Genomic DNA, 16,931 nt, shown 5'->3' on the forward strand with positions numbered 1-16,931 from the left:
ATCACTGTTTGCACGCACTCTCTGCCAATTGTGTGTCGCAGGCGTGCATATGCGTACATTTTATATAATTTACGAAGTGCGCTCACCTGATAAGATATGCAGCAGTGCGTCCAGCGCGGGCGTTATCAGCAGCTTTTGCTCCACACGGTGCCACCGATAAGGAGACAAATGCGAGTGTGTCCATGCCGAAAGCAACAGTGTTATCCACGAAAGCGCCATGGATAATCCGTGCTGAAAATCAGGAAAAGTAAATTTTCGGTTTATACAGTTCACCGTCGGGATTTTGATCGAGTTTGTTAATATTATTTACGAGCAGTGATGCGATCGAAGAACAGCGGCAAGGCGAAGGAAGTGGTGCGTCTCAAGTCGGAGGACATCGGCGCACCCTTGAATTTCAGTCATGTTGTGCACGTTGCGCCCCGGCCTTTGGTCTCTGTCAACCTGGAAGACCCACACATCCAAGCCTTTTTGAAGCAGGTAATGAATTTTGTAGAAATAAAAATATGATTATACTTGTAAGATAAGATGAGTTTTTTTACAATAAAAATATTCGACTTAAAAATCAAGGTACCTCTTCTTCTTGTTGCTTGAAATTCATCTTTTTTTTAATTATTTCCCTTCTTCTTGTGCGAAGTTTCGTCTTTATTTTATCACTGAGAAGCGTCAGATGTTTATCATTTCATCATTAAGGGCACTCCTTCCTCCTCCATTCTAAATGTTTTTGTTTGCTTTTCGCGCAGGCTGGAGTGACTGAGGACCAATTATCGAATTTGGCTGTTTACGAGACTATTGTCAACTTCATTCAAGTGCACGGCGTTGAAAATGTGAAGAAAGAGGTGGATGAGGCTGCGAGCGATGTGGTCGACGCGCCCGAAGATAACAAAAGTACGACGAGTTTTTCAATAAATAGTGAATCATTATTTTATGCGTTTACAATTTGCAGGCGGAGCGAGGCAGCAGGAAGTCGAGGGCGGAAACGCGAGACAAGATGCAAGCTCCAGTTTCTTATCAAGGCTGCTTTTCAGAGGAAGGAAAAAGTCGAACGTTGATAGTGCGGGCGTTGTCGTGGATGAGAGCAAAGAGGAAATCAGGGAGGCGGCGAGTCACCGAATTGAGGTGGAAACAGTCGAGGCTGTCGAGAAGGAAATCGACGAAGGCGAAAAACTGCTGGAACACGGAGAAGAAGAATTTGGAGAAGTGAAGAAAAGGAAAAAGCGATTCTCGTTCATGAAGAAGGATGCAGACGCGACGCAGGAGGAGCAGAAGAGCGAGGAGAGTAAAGGATCGTTCTTTAGCCGGCACTGGGGAAAAAATAAGCAGGAGGACACGGATGAAACGAAAAAGCCCAAAGCCGAGGAAGTGCCGCCGGCTGAGCCAAAGAAGTCCGCCGGGATTTTCAAGTTGAATTTGAAAAAGACGAGAGCAAGTAGCAGCAGTTCGAGTGCGAGCGACATCGAAGAGACGATAAATCTAAAGCCGGACGGCGATGAAGACGAAATCCGAGTGGAGCCAGCTGCCAAGCCGCAGAAGAAGCATCTCACCTTCTTTAAAAGCAAGACTAAAAGGTCTGCCTCGGCGGACGAGCTGCAGCAATTCGATAAAGTGCCGGACGAGGAGGATAAAGATGCCAGCAGTGATGACGAAGGGAAGAAAAAACACGTCAAGAGGGATTTCTTCAAGTTTAAAAGCAAGAAAGCCGTCGCAGTAGAAGTTCACCAAGAATCCGCCGTTGTTGTTCAAGAAGAACCTGCTGATCAACACGAAATTGTCGTTCATCAATCCTCTGAAGAAGGTGACGAGAAGGAGCCAGACTATGCACAGGTGCAGAAGACTTCAAAGTTGTTTGGCTTTGGTAAAGGTCCGAAAAATAAAAAAGAACCAGCGCCAGAGGCGGAAAAAGAGTACGACAAACTGGAGAACGGAGAGGAGGAAAAATTCGACGAAGTGTTTAAGAAAGAGGCGGAAAATGCGTCTAAGCTGAACATTATACCGAGTTTTTCTAAAAAAGAAAGCTCAAAAAGGAAGAAGAAAAATTCGGACGCGTCAAAAAAAGACAAACGCTCGTCTCTGGAGAAAACCTCGACCGGCAGTGGCTTTTTCAGTTTCGGCAGCTCAAAGCAAAAGAAAGAGCCGGCGGATCAAACTAAAGTGCCTGAAGCACCACGCAGCTCGTTACCCGAGGAGAACAAACAAAAGCTACGCAAGTACAAGGTGAAACGTTTAGCTGAAATTTCGAGCGCGTCACTGCAGTCTGCCGGCGACGCCTCCTCGTCGGACGAACAAGAAGGTGCGAAGCAGTCCAAGAGGTCGCGAAAGCCGAGAAAAACGAGCAAAACTGAGACGGACAAAAAGCAGCAGGCCTCCTCCGACGAGGAGCAGATTGGAATGTTTAAGCGAATCTTCTCTAGGAGGTCAGCCTCAGAATCAAGAATTTCAAAAAAAGAAAAGGAGAAGAAGCGGCGGAGCAGTGTCGACGCGGTTCTCGTCACCAAGGTCGCTGAAAGTCTGCAAACCGAGCCGGCGGAGACGGTTGTGGCCGAGGAAAAAGCGATTGTCGATCCTATATACGAGAATTTTCCTCCGAAAATCGAGCCAGACAAGTCAACCGACGAGGAAGCGGATGAGTATTTTGCCCAGTACCACCAAGAGCTGCGCGACATCACGCACACTAGGCGTTCGTGGTCTTTCGTGATGGCCGAGCTGAAGGAGAAAATAACGAGTACCGAGGAAAATCTGACCGAGGAGCCGCTAGTATTCCAAATGAGAACAGTCGAGGACGAGGAAAACCAAACGCAGGTTCAGCATTTTAAACCCGACAGACGCAGCTCGTCCTCTTCATCCTCCGAGGACCCGCTGGAGCAAATCAAACGGTCTGTCGAAAAGCTGGACGAGGAGTTCTCCCGAAAGGCCAAGGATGGGGTGGCGGCTCTGCAGCAGGTCGAGCCAGACGAGGATCCAGGGTATGTGAACGTTGAAGAATCGCAACAATTACTACTGCAACTTCCGCAACAACAGATTCAAGATCAGGAGCAGCCTGAAGAGGCCGCACCCCAGAAAGAGAGCCGCAGACCACACCTCCCCTTACCAACCCGGTCAAGGTCTTTCGACGTCACCTCTTCTTCTTCGTCAGAGGAAGAATGCTATACCACTCCGGTGGACACCTCTCTGGCAGTTGTGACTTCGCCGTCGTCCTCAGAACAAAGAACCCTTTCTGACTCCATAGAGCCAGACTCTCTGGAGGCGAAAACCTACTCGGACAGCGTCCAGTCTCCTTTGTCCCGCGTGAGCTCCATCAGCCAGGACTCTCTGGACAGCAACCAAGAAAAGAACGACAACGAGGGTGATGTGACCCTCAGAAGCAGCTCCGGCAAGACGCCCTTGCGGCAGAGCAGCAGCCTGCTGTCCAACTCAGAGTCGCGTCCGCTGTCCGACTGCCATCTAAAGCTGGCGGACAACACCATCAGCCTGAGCGAGGAACTCCCGCAGATTACCGAAGTGGTGGTCAAGTCGGGAAGCCCCTTAAAGCGCTCTAGCCGCGTATCAAAGCGTCCGTCGTCCTCCATGTCGTCGTCCAACGAGGAAAGCAGCTCGCTTCCCACGTCACCCGTGCAGAAGGTGCCGGTGCTGGAGCCCGTGATTCAAAAAGAGGAGAAGAAGCAATCGACGTCATCATCCAGCTCTTTCTGCTCCTCCTCTTCAAAGGGGGACAGCATCCCTTCGTCCACGGAGGACCTGGCGCAGACCAAGCAGCAGGGCAGTGACAAAGAGAATGTGGAAATTCGAATGGAACTTGCGAATGACGACGTCTTCATGCCAGAGGTGAAGCCACTTGGGGTCTTTGTCTGACTTTCCCGTTCTGTCCGCTTTTCTTAATGTTTAAAATAAATAAAAAGTCCGAGCAATTAATAAATAATTTATAATATTTTTTAGAAATAAATATCAAAATTCCGCCACAAATCTTATTTGATTCATTCGCCTTTTCAATTTTGAATGAGACAAATTCTTGAAAGAAAAAATCCTAAGAGTTCGCTTATAAAATTATACTTTTAAAAAGCTTTTTCCCTTATTTCCCAATACTTCGGCTACTTTTTAAAATCCGTGTCTGCGTGCGTCAGTCGTTCAATATTTTTGTCGCACTCCCCGCTGGCCGACCACGCGGTGGATAATATGCATATTTTGTAATCGCAAAACTTGGATATTGTGCTTCGCAGGAAAGGGAGACGGAGTCATTGCAGGGCAAGCGAATGAGTGTCGAAAGGAATGCCAGCTATCATCGAGCCGTGGAGAAATCCGGCAGCCTGCCACTCCCGCGAAAAAACGGACAGCCAGGTAAACAAGATAACGCGCGCGCCTGACTGGCGAAGCAGCGCTGATTAGGAAAAAATTGTGTACACGTGAAATTGAGCACCAACAAAAGCAATAATTATTGCATTTTTATCAGTAGTGCGGCTAAATCTCTGATTAGAATATATAAATACGCTCTGATTTTTTGATTCGCAGGGAGACGCAGCTCAAGCAACGCGTCTCGCATACCCAGGCCGATTTTGAAAAAGCCCCGCAGGCGAACAGTGGACAACTGGCCCTCACACAAAGTCACAGAACTCTGAGAAATGGATTTTGAACCTTGTTTTATACTGCTTTTAAGTCAAATGACTGTGTAATTTTTATCCTGTCTGTGTTTTCATGATAATATATAAATTTCTGAGCCGTGAAGGAATTTATTTTCATTTTCTTAGAAATTAAACACTGGGAGGTTTGAATAATTCTAGTAGAGTTTATTGCTAATCCGGAAAAATAGAGAGGAACGAACAAATCTGGGTAATTGGCACTCATCGGCCGTAGTAGTAGGTGTTGCCGTTGGACCAGGTGATGGTGGAGACGCACTCCTTCCTGAACCACACTTTGCCCACTTCGCAAGGGAAGTACTTGTTATTTTCAGAAGAGGAAGGGTCATCCGAAGACTTCCTGTCGGCGCCGCTCATTTCTGAGGCCGTTTTATCACCCATCTTGTTCATTCCTTCAAAAGAGAATTAAAATTTTTGGTCTGATTATAAAACATTTAAAACGTTCAAATTCACGATGAAAATTTAATTTACATGAGATTTTAGTGGGGTTTTTTGTAAGGTTAAATGGAGCAGATTAGCGGAATTACAGCAGATTTTGTTAATCTTTTCTAACAGCCAACCCTCAACCACATTTTTTAAAAATTATTCCACTGTCATGAAATTCTGAACTATTTGTGAAAAAATAATAATTAATAAATGCACTCAATTTTCTCGTCTTTAGAAAAACAAAATAATTTTGCGTTGCACAATTCTTCAATATGCATCAACTTTTTGTCTTCATCATATTTACATCTTTTAAAAAATTTTAGAATTGAAAAAAAAATCACTAAATGCTCTTTAAATTACATTTCTGTGCTGTTTTGCCCTTATAAATTTAACTTTAAGCCACAGACAAACAAGCAAAATTTTTGGCAAAATAATACCTCCTGCTTCAGCCTTCTTGGTGTCCGCCTTGTCCGTCTTCTTGTCCATACCAGTGACTCGAGCAATGGGCTGCATGTCGGCGGCCGGCTTCATCATCATCATCATCATGGGTTCGGCAGGCAGGGCGAGCGCGACTCCAACGACGAGGAGCACGAGGAGCAAAGCTGCGGACTGCATGTTTCGGACTCGAGGACGGACTTGGGTCGACTGAGCTACCTCCTGCACTTTGCCGCACCGTTTTATACCCGGGCAGCCCTGCTTTTGACGGCCAAGGTTGAACCTTTGTGAGCAGCATCACGCAGGAGTCGGTCCCGGATTTGCGTAAAAAATAACGAGGAACCATTCATCAAGGCGAAGCCTCATCAGCGGAGGAAAGCAAAAGTGCGGTTCGCTCTTTGTCAGTCTTCATTTAGAAGACGTGGCAGCAGCGGAATAAAAAAAATGGCAAAGTTATGTGCTTGTCGAATATTATTTAATAGAGATGGGTAGACTCGACGCTTGGAAACATTTATTGATGGGTTCGTTGTCCCGCGATTTAGAGGAATTTTTGACTGAATTGCCCATACCTATGGGTTGTTGAACCGAGAGTTTGCTGGCACAATTACTAATTTAAATAAATTGATTAAATACTTCGTTAACTTTTTCATTCAAAAATTAAATTTTCACGATTTTGCCCTCAATAAAGAATGAATTTTATTTGCCAATCGTTGATTTTTTTATATTTTGTGAACTAATAGGAGATGACTGACCAAAATTAAAATTGATTTGTTTCAGGATATAGAAATTTTAGCTTTGCGTGCTTATTTTAACGCAGGAAAATATTTCTTGTGAGTACACGTACGGAATAACAACAAATCAACATCTAACTACCATTAAATAATTTTATTTAATAAACCAAAAAAATCAGATTGTTTACTCTAAATATATCTAGAAAACATTTTATTATAGATTTTGTGAATATTTTTGTTTAACTAACAGCTACGCGTTTGACGTGATATTTTTAAAAATAATTGTATCAGCTTGTGGTTTTCCACGTTGAAAAACTCCAAAATCCTTATGACTTTTATTTTTACTGGCATACATGCATCATAAACGGCGGATGATTTATCTTCATCCAATTAAAAAGAGCTACACTGCTTTGGACTAATTTATTGGCAGGCATTAGTGCTGCACACCTAAATAAATCTGTTATGTTTTGTGCTCTGCGCAATTGTTGCAAAATTTATGTTTCACTCTTGTGCTCCACAACACGGCAAGCAGTTATTAAATTTGCTTAATTTAATAGTCAGCTGTCAGAGTTTGAGAAGAGAGCACCTCAAGGTCTCGTCAAGCAGCAGAGCAAATTATTACACAAAATGATGATTAATGGTGCGGTGCGGTTGCTGCTCTGCTGCGAATTTCTGCCAAAATGGCCAAAATATAGAAAATTAAACGTGAATTTTATTAATCAAGCGGATTGAACTTTTTCAACGAAGATCTGAGGGTCAGATAATGAACAGGATAAGCCGTTAATAATAATAATAATATTTTTATCTATTAAATAGAAGTGGAAAGAGCAACACTTGGTCGTCTATATCTGAGTTTTATTATTTTTGTTAGTAAATGTTCTGAAAATTTACCGCTGATATCATAAATAAATTTTTTTAAACTTTTGGTTAAAATGCCTAGTGCATATTTGATAAATGTTCTTATTCTAACACTTTTTGTCCAGTTTCAAACCTTACTTGACAGTGAGAAATCTCAATTTGAGCAATTTTTTTATAACATGCGCTCAGGGGAATTTAAAGAATATGTATGTAAAAAATAAGAAAAAATCGTGCTCGTTTTTGGTGCCGGAAACGCAGAAAAATCACGTCAGCCTTCTCTTTCATCGCGTATTTCTTCAAGTGTGTGTGCGCTCACTCACGTCTGCTTATTCTATTACCAGCATATGTATTATGCCGTTCCATGCACCGCGCGGTCCGTTTGTTGTTTCGCGTGGATTAGGAAGCACTGCAAGTCGTGTGTTTTAAATGCAAAGACCTTGTTTCAAATGCGCCAACGAGTAGGCGGACTCTAAAATTAACCGTCAAAAGATGACATCATCGCTTCGGTTAAAGAGAAAAAAAAATGATCCATTATATGTATAATCAGGAGGTTCGTAGTAAATCTGATTTTCAACATCCGCTTATTCATTTTTGGTTTTCTTTCGACTGCGATCAAGGGATTAAAAGTTTAGATATTCTCATTATCTGTGTTTTTCAGGCTCTTTACGCCGCAATTTGACCGTTACACTCGTCTCAATTCATATTAAAATAAACCAATTAGTTTTTTCTTCTTGTTTAATTTGTTTTGTTTACTTTGGCTACACAAACTGATTGTAATAATACATATTTAACTTAGCCAAACTGCGGCTATTTGGTTTTAAATAAGGGAGAGTATAGTTCACAAATTATATGCGTTTAAATATTAATAAAATCTTCTTTGGTAGACAAGTTTGAAATATTTTACCCATTTTGTTAGTGTATTATTACATACCTAATTAAAAAATATATCATGAAATATGTGCTCATATATATATACTCAATTATAAAAAAAGATGATGGCGTATTTCCAAGGCGTTTTTTTACAGCCTGCGGCAGTAGATCGTCTATTGCTCGGTTTTGGCATCAAACAAGCGAGGGGATGATTTCCAGGGGGTACATTTGTCCACTAAAATGGAATGGCCAAAAATCTATTCTAGAAATTTAGAGTGCCCAAAAGTTTTTCATTGCATGACAGAAAATTGCCTGAAATTTTTCCTCCGTATTGGAGCAGACAAAAATTTTGGGGTTAAGCAGTGGTGGATTTCAGGGCGAGATTGATGTGAAACCCGCTGGCCAACGACCTTTTATGGCTCATCGAACCGGAAAAAGGACTTTCGACTCCCAAAAAAGCCATTTTTTAAAATTGTTTTCAAATGGCCTTCGGTGAGTTTGAAAGTCAGGTTTTTTTTCAAGGCCTCGATTTGACGACAGAAAGATCGTTCAAAAGGCGAGAGACCCCTTTTCTGCTTCTAGAAAGTGAGATTCAGTATTTGATAGTCTACTTCAGTGGATTACAAAAATTACAGGACCTTTGATCTTCGATCCTTAACTGAGAGTCTCTATATCTATACTATCGTTTAGAACTGAGGGCCAATTTCAAAAGTGGCCTACTGCCTCAATAGAAACTAGAAACCTTTCAAGGAACACTTTAATTTTAAAATAAAATGAATCAATTTTTTGAAGAAACTTTTCACAATAAATATTAATTTTGCTTCTGTGTAAATTATGCATTTATTTGTTTATAATTTCATTAATTGTCTTAAGGGTTTTTGTTTCGTTCTCCATTCATTGATTTAGAATTCAAGCTAAAAAAATTACATATTGTTCTAGGATAAAAATTAATTAAAACAAACTGATTTTATAAATCCAAATAAGCAATGAAATACATATTATCAGACATTACACGGGAGCAACCAAATATTTTTTGGACATTATAGATCTTAACAAGCTATTTCTCAACACAATAATGCACCAACAATCAGTACATTTTTGGGAAAGCCCATTGTTACCTAATCGTCACGTACATGGTTGGTTTAAAGAGGAATGATACTGGAAAAGCCTGGAAAATGCTTGTTGCCAATGCATAAACTCGTCTCTTAGGATTCAGTTAAAGCCTAAATTGACCTAAGAAGCACTGTAATTTTTCGAGAAAATTGGCTGGAAAGTTACCGTGCTTTTCAAATGGTAATGGCTGGCTCCTTACTTGAAATCCGATTTAATTTCAAAATCAAGAGTTTCCCCAATAAGTGGCACACCGTTGGACAGATCTCGACGAGAGGAATCGGAATATGCAAAGAAAATATGTTCAAGCACTGTAAGTTTTGGAGAAAATTGGCAAAATTTGAATTTTTATTGTAGGAAGGGCCGTTTTTTATTATTGCAAATTGTTGAATAAATTGTTTATCGATCAATTGTTTTTATGGCACCCAACATTTTAAATAATTTTCAATTGTTGCCCAGCATCATCCCACTTTAAATTTTAATAACACTATAGACTCCACGAAAAAAGAGCACAAAAACTTTTCCAAGAAGCTGTTCAAAATTACATAATCAGGAACGATCATTCAAGTAAAATGTCGACAAAATTTTTATCAGTTTAAATACGTTTAAATTAAAAACAAAACTGACGTTTCGATTTCGATTGCGTAACAATCAATACCCAGAAATTAATGCTGGGAATTTTAACTTTTAAAAACAATTTGAATGATATCAAAACACTCATAATAGAAGTGTTAAAATATACGGAAAGCTGCACACCTGTGCAACAGCTAATAAGTCAGTATTCATAATAATTATGTATCATATTATTGTGATAAATTTTAATATGCAATTAAGATGTTTTTGATTTTTTCAAATTTTCAAATATTTTCCTTTTTCAAATTTACAATGGTATAATATACATAAATTAAATATTGGTTTTTGTCGTTTTAAATATCAAAGGAGGGGGAGGGAGAAATTATTAGTTAGGGTTAAGGTTTTAAGTGACGAAACTTTTGTCATCAGTTGTTTACACAGTGTGACTTTTGAGCTCTGTTGAGTAGTTTTGTTTGCCAAAGTAAATAAATTATTAACTTGGTGGGAATTCTAACATTAAACTTTTAGTTCTGTCGATTCAGTCGAGCGATTCACACTGTCTTATCGTTATTCTCTTACTTTATTCGATTAATTTTTGTGGGAGGTGCAGCACTTTAGATATAACTTTTTGCCTATTGGCGTTTACTTATTAACCTTTGTTTTAGAATGAAGAATTGTGGTTTTGGCCAGTTATTTAACTCAGCAATGGCTTGCAGTGAGACGGTATGTCTTGTGCTACTGGCCGTTCTTTTGCTGCCCTGCGTGTCCAGCGGCTGCATGTTCGGCATCCCAGCAACTCTGGGAGGTGAGTAATATTTTCTTCGTCCCGGTATTTCTTTCCAGACGAGTAACAGAAAGAAGTTCACAGCAGGATTTTGGATTCAATACTGTTGTTTCTTCACCTAAATTCGAAATTTAACTGTTATGCAAATTATTTAAAACCATCACAGGATTTCTGGCTTGAATAATTCTGTAAAATAGATCAGGCATGGTATTAAACGTTTTCTTTCAACCCTTTTTGCAGCGACTTATCCTGCCGGAGATATCTTTCTGGAGAAAGGCCAGTCGTTGAAGATCACGTGCAAGCTGGACGAAGTAGATAAAGTGACGAATGCGAACAAAATATTTTTCACTGACGGCAATGAACGGGTCCCGAAGCGCTTTGTCAACGTGATAGATAAGTCAACTGCCAAATTGTTGATTCCCAACATGACCCTTACCAATCATTCGGTATTCTACTGCAGACTCCAAACAAAGGACAAAGTCGTCTGCCTCAACCAAGTGGTTGTCGGACGTAAGTTCTTGCCCATTTTTTGTGTGTGTCCAAATTGTTTGTATGTCCCTCCTTCACAGTGAAACCGCAAGAACCGCAAAACTTAACTTGCATCTCCAAAAACTGGCAGTCACTTACATGTAAGTGGGACAAGGTGGATCACTACACACCCACAACCTACACTATTCTCTACACCCTGGCAGCGCGAGGCAGCAGAAGGTAAGTGCGCATTTCTTCGCTCTTACCGTCTCAGCTCGTGTCTTTTTCCTCAAACTAACTCTTTGCTTCATCGGTATGGTCCAATGGCAAATACAATCATTTCTTACCCCGTTTTGGGTTCAGTCATTTATTTATACAATTCCTATCTCGCACGCGACTGCTTCTGTGCCAGTCTGATTATGCAGTGGGGGTGAAGGTATGCAGCAAAGGTGCGATTCACCTTTGCATTGCCACCTATTGCAATCAAGGGAATTATCCCAACATTGATAAGCAACTTGTAGTGGCGGGAAGCGCCCACAAAGTCGAGAGATTGCAGGGTTTATTTTTTGTTAAAAACTTAAGAGAGAATCGTAGAGAATCGCTACTTTTGATTTGCAGGTTCAGGATCAGGACCGACAGTCAATTATGCAATTCTAGATTTTCCTTCGACACGCAAAAAATCAGGTTCGCATTGTGTTTTCAAAATACAAGAATTGATTGAAACTTGAATTGCGAAAGTGGAACATATTCACATTTAAATTTTGAATTAGGCGACCACTCGCGGTTGTTCTCATGTTGAGAAAAAATAAAACCAAACTTTATCCTCGTTGTTTCAATTTCGTCGTTTGATTCTCACATTTTAATTTTTGCAAACATTGCTCATACGATTGGGCATTTTCGACATTTTTTAGATCGCTAAGATGACCATTCTCATTTTTTGCAGACAAATTTTAACTCCAGTAGTGTTTTCTTACAAATTTTTTAATGTGTATGATGTTTTTGCTGAAATTTTAATCTTGTCATATATTATTGCTTTTCGACATTTTTCGTTACAAAAAAATTATCTGGCATTGTTTTGGTAAAATTAGTAGTTTTGTTCTAAAACTGGAAATTTCCATTCAAATTCTATATTGTTCCCATGTTAAAAGCAAAGATGGTTAATAGTTCTACAAACCTTTTGAAACGTGGAAAATAATCGTATAAAATGAGAGAGTATGTTCTGGTGGGGAATTTTGGGACATTGTGTTTTTTCCATATTTCTTTTGTTCGTGACATTACTTATCAATCAAATCTCTATTCAGCGATTTAATCGTACTGGAGAACCCCTGCCCCGTCAACGACGTTCTTTGTTATCGTGTAATTTACTCAATTAAATTATTTTAGGGACTCCAAAGTTCACGATATGGCATACCTTATTGAATAATTTACGTGTTGATTTCGTCAAATGCGCCAATTAATCACTACAACGTTGTATTGTAAAGAGGCGTACTTAAGGTGACACAAAAAAATCCGCCCTCCCCCATGAATTGCAACTAACCCACTTTTCGCGGACGCTGTCCGAGCGGCGAGTAATCTTACTGATCCGTCCACAGTCAACTACTCCGATGTCCAACGGATAGTGACAAGAGGAACAACACCTGCACATGGGATTTCTCCACGAGCCCAAGCTACAGAACGGGTTATGAGTTCTACACCATCACCATGGCCGGTTACAATGCACTGGGAAACGTCACCTTCCCGCCTATAAGGTACCATCACTACGCACACGGTAATTACTTCAGTAATAATTAAAAAATAGTCTTGTGCGATGATTATTATCCCTATTTTGGATTAAAAGTTGAATATCTGCTGCAATTTACAAAAATATCCGTCTATTGCAGTGATACCAAGCCCTCCCGAGAACCTGCGTGCGCATAACGTGACGACGCACAGTGTGACGCTCAAATGGGCAGTGGCGTATCCCATGCAGATTTTTCCTCCAGGTCTGATCACCAGGGTGGAGTTTAGACACAAATGGATACCCGAGGGCCAGTGGATCGTATGCGTGCAGAATTGATGTAAAATACATTTATTTACAATTTGCCTTTGTAGACTGTGAACACAACCAATTTGCCTTATAACCCTGTCAATATGACGCTGCATATCACTAATTTGCCGTACGCACACACGAACTACACTATTCGAGTGCAACACAAGTCACAAAAGGCGCAAGACAAAGGCTACTCAGAGCCAGCCACCGTCAATATAACGACTAAATCCGAGAGTAAGTATAATTGTTCTGTCAACTGCAAGTACGAATGCCGTGTCACCGATTTCAGAGCCAACCGCGTCTCCCAAGGTGGACATGGGCGGTTTCGAGAATGAGAAGCCAAACGACGCGTCTTTACGTAATATCTACCTCTACTGGGAGCGTATCCCAGAGTGCTTGTACAACAGTGACGACTTTGAGTATCAAATCGAGATTGAGGAGGAGAGTGGCGCACTACTGTAAGGCTCAAATGGTTGGTAATCTTTTTCTCTCTAAAATTAATATTTTTTGCAGCGATATCGTCAAGGCTGACAAAACCTCGTCGTACATCAAAATCAAGGGCCTCTTGCATGATGCGTACACGTTTAAAATATACGCAAGGAACAACCTCGGTGTGGCGGATGCTCCGTCCGTGATCAAAGTGCCACACTATAAATCTTGTAAACCCTATTGCATCAAGGGGCCGTTGGCTTTCACAAAAATCGAATACGATGACGGAGTTACTGAGCTGTCGTGGAACGAACCTGACACTCCTGGCCTCGGGGAACTCTCTGGCTTGTTACCAATCGTTGACTACACTATTTTCTGGTGCGAAAACTCAAAGGATAAGGCATTCCAGTGCACTGTAAGTCTAATTTTGCCTCAGTACTGACTTGGAATTCTGTTTGAAACTCAAATTTTTCTAGGGATCCATGAACTGGATTCGCGTTCCGGCCAATGCCAACTGGCACAACGTGACCATTCCTGATAAGAACCGTACTTACCAATTCGCCATATCAGCAAACAGTAAAAATCAGAGCTCTGGCCTATCGTGGACAGTTTGCACTGTCGCACACGACAAAGTCATTGAGGGATTGACCCAAGTCGGCTTAAGCAAGGTCGGCTCCACCTTCTTGGAGATCTCCTGGAACCTTCAATGCTCCCACCGAATTGGGCAGGTTCTAGGCTATAATTTCCGCTACTGTCCCATTATCCCAGCACAGCTGAGAAACTGCAAAGGTAAATAAGAGTCAAGATTGAATAGAACAATCTCTTTTTAGAATCTTTGAAATTATTATTAACAAAGTTTGATCAGAAATGAGGACATTTAATCAGCTTCCAGAGTTTTTTTTAAATGTTTGCACTATTTCATAATTGCTCTAGAATTTTGTGTTCGAGTCAATATATAAATGTTTGGAATATTTCTAAAAATATTAATTAAGAAGCTGAATCTTCAAGAAATATAAATTGATATAGTAACCATTTGTCTTCATGCAAATTTTGAAAGAACCGTTGGCGTATGTGCACTTTCAGAGCCGTCCAAAGTCCAGTTTGTGCCAGGAGACGCTAACACGGAACTTGGCAACATCACAGGCTTGATGCCGTACACAGCCTACATGTACAACTTGACGGTGCTGAGCATGGGTGGTGAGGGTGTAGGAGAAACGGAGTTCGCCACCACCCTGGAGGCAGCACCCGAGCCTCCGAGAGACCTTAAGGCCACCCACGTGACCAGTTCGACAATCCATATCTCGTGGTTTCCACCGGCCAGGTCCAACGGCAACATCAAGTACTACGAGGTCAACTTCACGCTTGGCACAACCAAAATCGACGGCATCTTCACGGTCAGTTTCTATAAAATTCAGAATTTTTATTTTATTGAGTTATTACTTTTAAATATGCAATCATATTAAAATATTTTTCTTTCTTCAGTCAACCGGTCTGTATGATCTTCCAAGCTTTACAAACATGTCCATCTACGTGAGGGCCTGCACGATTGCCTGTTCTAACAAATCTAACGTCATCATGACTAGAACCTTGATTGGGAGTAAGTTATCGGCTGAGATTGCCGCGATATGCTCTATGTGAAGGTGATAAGCAGACGCGACGATGGTCCACCAAGCGTTAAAAAGTTCGTGACCACCCTGCCGTGAAGTGCGGCGACCAAACCCAATTGACTCAACGATTCCGTCCAAAGTGTCACAATAAATACCAAAACATGTCTTGAATGTTTTATGTTAATTAAAAAGAAATAAAACCGTATTTTTCATTCGTTTTATTGGATAATATTTTAATGATACATTGTTAATATTAATTTAATATTGGATTTGTCGATTCAAATATCAAAGGAGCGCGGCGGGATATACAAAATATTAGTTGGGGTCGTTAAGCTTAAATGTGGTGAAACGTGTCTTCAGTTGATTAAACAGTGTGACTTGAGCTCTGTTGATCAGTTTATTTGCCAAAGAAAATCAATTATTAACTTCAAACATCAAACTTCTCTGTCGATGAAGTCGAGAGATGAACATTTTCATATCGTCATCCTCATGCTTCCTTCGATTAATTTTTTAGGAAGGTGTAGAAATTTCGATAGAAAATTCGTCCTTAATTCAATTTCCTTGCTGACCTATGTTTTTAGAGTGAAGAATTATGGATTTGGCATGATATATGTAAAATGGAAATCCCAAGGGTCACCTAATTGACACATCTGATTCGCCGGAAACAAGCACGCCGCTGCGCAAAAAAGAGCTATTGTTTAGTTTCCATAAATTGCTAAAATCGTCTAATTGAAAAATTCCCACCACTAAGTAGTTCACATCAGGAAAGGCTAAAAATGTATGTGTTCGGGAGAATTTTAAGGGTAATTGTCAATTTTACCGACTTTATTTCTCCATCCTGAATTTTACATATGTTGTTAGGGGTGTTTCATAGTGTGTAACCTGAAATTTTGAGCAAAAAATTCTGGAGCTTTTTCGGGAAATCACGATTTTCGAAAACGGAAAATTTCAGATAGTAAATCCGAAATATCAAGGTATCTTCGGTCCAGATTGGAATTTCGATGTGTTTTTTTCACCTCCTCACGTAACTTTTTGAGTAGAACGAATTTTCCATTGGTCAAAAATTTGTAGGTCAAAGGTCAAGGTCACAAATTCGCGTGCAAAATGTTCAATTAAAAATATCGCAAAATACGCCCCCTCGGATTTTTTTCATGAAAACGTAAAAAATGTAGCCCTGAGTTTGAAGAATCGAATGGTGAAGAGAAATCGATGAAGACTATGATAGATCGCGAGATATTTTGAATTTAAGGATTCGTGTCGCGCGTCCGGCACGACGACAATATCATCCGGCGATTTTACTTTCGTAATTTACGTCGGAATTTGATATGTAACCCACATGTTATGCATATGATTACCTAGAAAAATAAACGAGCTTTCCAGTGGTGTGCTTACATTTTGTTTTGGTTTCAAACTTTTTAAGAAATAGCGGCGCGCGAAAAGAAAATATAAATTTTTCAAATATAGACATTTTTACAAATCTCATATCTTGGGTTCTAACCATCAGAATTGCAAAAACTACCCACCGTTGGACTCGTCTCGACCTTCCCTGAACAATTGAAAGGTTTAGGGGTGTTTACCCTCCCCCCTAAGTTGCTGAACTTCAACCCCCAAGAAAAAAAACAAAAAATGTAGCATCTTACAGTTAGGGGTGGAGGGTAAACACCCCTAAACCTTTCAATTGTTCAGGGAAGGTCGAGACGAGTCCAACGGTGGGTAGTTTTTGCAATTCTGATGGTTAGAACCCAAGATATGAGATTTGTAAAAATGTCTATATTTGAAAAATTTATATTTTCTTTTCGCGCGCCGCTATTTCTTAAAAAGTTTGAAACCAAAACAAAATGTAAGCACACCACTGGAAAGCTCGTTTATTTTTCTAGGTAATCATATGCATAACATGTGGGTTACATATCAAATTCCGACGTAAATTACGAAAGTAAAATCGCCGGATGATATTGTCGTCGTGCCGGACGCGCGACACGAATCCTT

At 40.5% G+C, this 16,931-nt stretch overlaps 3 protein-coding genes across 3 annotated transcripts; 2 read left to right on the top strand and 1 right to left on the bottom strand.

The window, feature by feature from the left end:
• The first annotated feature begins 97 nt into the window (after window positions 1-97).
• On the top strand, window positions 98-4,713 carry LOC135945889 (serine-rich adhesin for platelets-like). Its single transcript, XM_065493826.1, has 6 exons — window positions 98-247; window positions 317-477; window positions 741-885; window positions 944-3,819; window positions 4,212-4,329; window positions 4,501-4,713. Coding segments are annotated over exons 1-6 (3,408 nt in total). The 5' UTR covers window positions 98-246; the 3' UTR covers window positions 4,608-4,713.
• Window positions 4,714-4,754: 41 nt separating this feature from the next.
• Window positions 4,755-5,922, bottom strand: LOC135945894 (uncharacterized). The gene is made up of 2 exons (XM_065493836.1): window positions 5,489-5,922; window positions 4,755-5,017 (listed from the first exon to the last, which is right to left on the bottom strand). The coding sequence occupies exons 1-2, from the start codon at window positions 5,664-5,666 to the stop codon at window positions 4,830-4,832; spliced, it is 366 nt and encodes a 121-aa protein (XP_065349908.1). The 5' UTR covers window positions 5,667-5,922; the 3' UTR covers window positions 4,755-4,829.
• Window positions 5,923-10,302: 4,380 nt separating this feature from the next.
• On the top strand, window positions 10,303-15,092 carry LOC135946768 (cytokine receptor-like). The gene is made up of 11 exons (XM_065495129.1): window positions 10,303-10,433; window positions 10,653-10,922; window positions 10,982-11,120; window positions 12,473-12,648; window positions 12,761-12,918; window positions 12,972-13,143; window positions 13,199-13,367; window positions 13,423-13,753; window positions 13,815-14,127; window positions 14,422-14,732; window positions 14,821-15,092. The coding sequence occupies exons 1-11, from the start codon at window positions 10,334-10,336 to the stop codon at window positions 14,974-14,976; spliced, it is 2,295 nt and encodes a 764-aa protein (XP_065351201.1). The 5' UTR covers window positions 10,303-10,333; the 3' UTR covers window positions 14,977-15,092.
• The last annotated feature ends 1,839 nt before the right edge of the window (window positions 15,093-16,931 follow it).

This window comes from Cloeon dipterum, chromosome X (assembly GCF_949628265.1).
Source record: "Cloeon dipterum chromosome X, ieCloDipt1.1, whole genome shotgun sequence".
In the NCBI taxonomy this organism is placed as follows: domain Eukaryota; kingdom Metazoa; phylum Arthropoda; class Insecta; order Ephemeroptera; family Baetidae; genus Cloeon; species Cloeon dipterum.

What these genes read in the sequence shown, in the direction of transcription:
- LOC135945894 (XM_065493836.1), bottom strand. Translation starts at nt 5,666, where the DNA reads ATGCAGTCCGCAGCTTTGCTCCTCGTGCTCCTCGTCGTTGGAGTCGCG. An exon ending in CAAGAAGGCTGAAGCAGGAG is followed by an intron (nt 5,018 to 5,488) that starts GTATTATTTTGC and finishes TCTCTTTTGAAG; the next exon opens with GAATGAACAAGATGGGTGAT.
- LOC135946768 (XM_065495129.1), top strand. Translation starts at nt 10,334, where the DNA reads ATGGCTTGCAGTGAGACGGTATGTCTTGTGCTACTGGCCGTTCTTTTG. An exon ending in CAACCAAGTGGTTGTCGGAC is followed by an intron (nt 10,923 to 10,981) that starts GTAAGTTCTTGC and finishes CCTCCTTCACAG; the next exon opens with TGAAACCGCAAGAACCGCAA. An exon ending in ATAAGGCATTCCAGTGCACT is followed by an intron (nt 13,754 to 13,814) that starts GTAAGTCTAATT and finishes AAATTTTTCTAG; the next exon opens with GGATCCATGAACTGGATTCG.
- LOC135945889 (XM_065493826.1), top strand. An exon ending in TCCAAGCCTTTTTGAAGCAG is followed by an intron (nt 478 to 740) that starts GTAATGAATTTT and finishes CTTTTCGCGCAG; the next exon opens with GCTGGAGTGACTGAGGACCA. An exon ending in GCGAAAAAACGGACAGCCAG is followed by an intron (nt 4,330 to 4,500) that starts GTAAACAAGATA and finishes TTTGATTCGCAG; the next exon opens with GGAGACGCAGCTCAAGCAAC.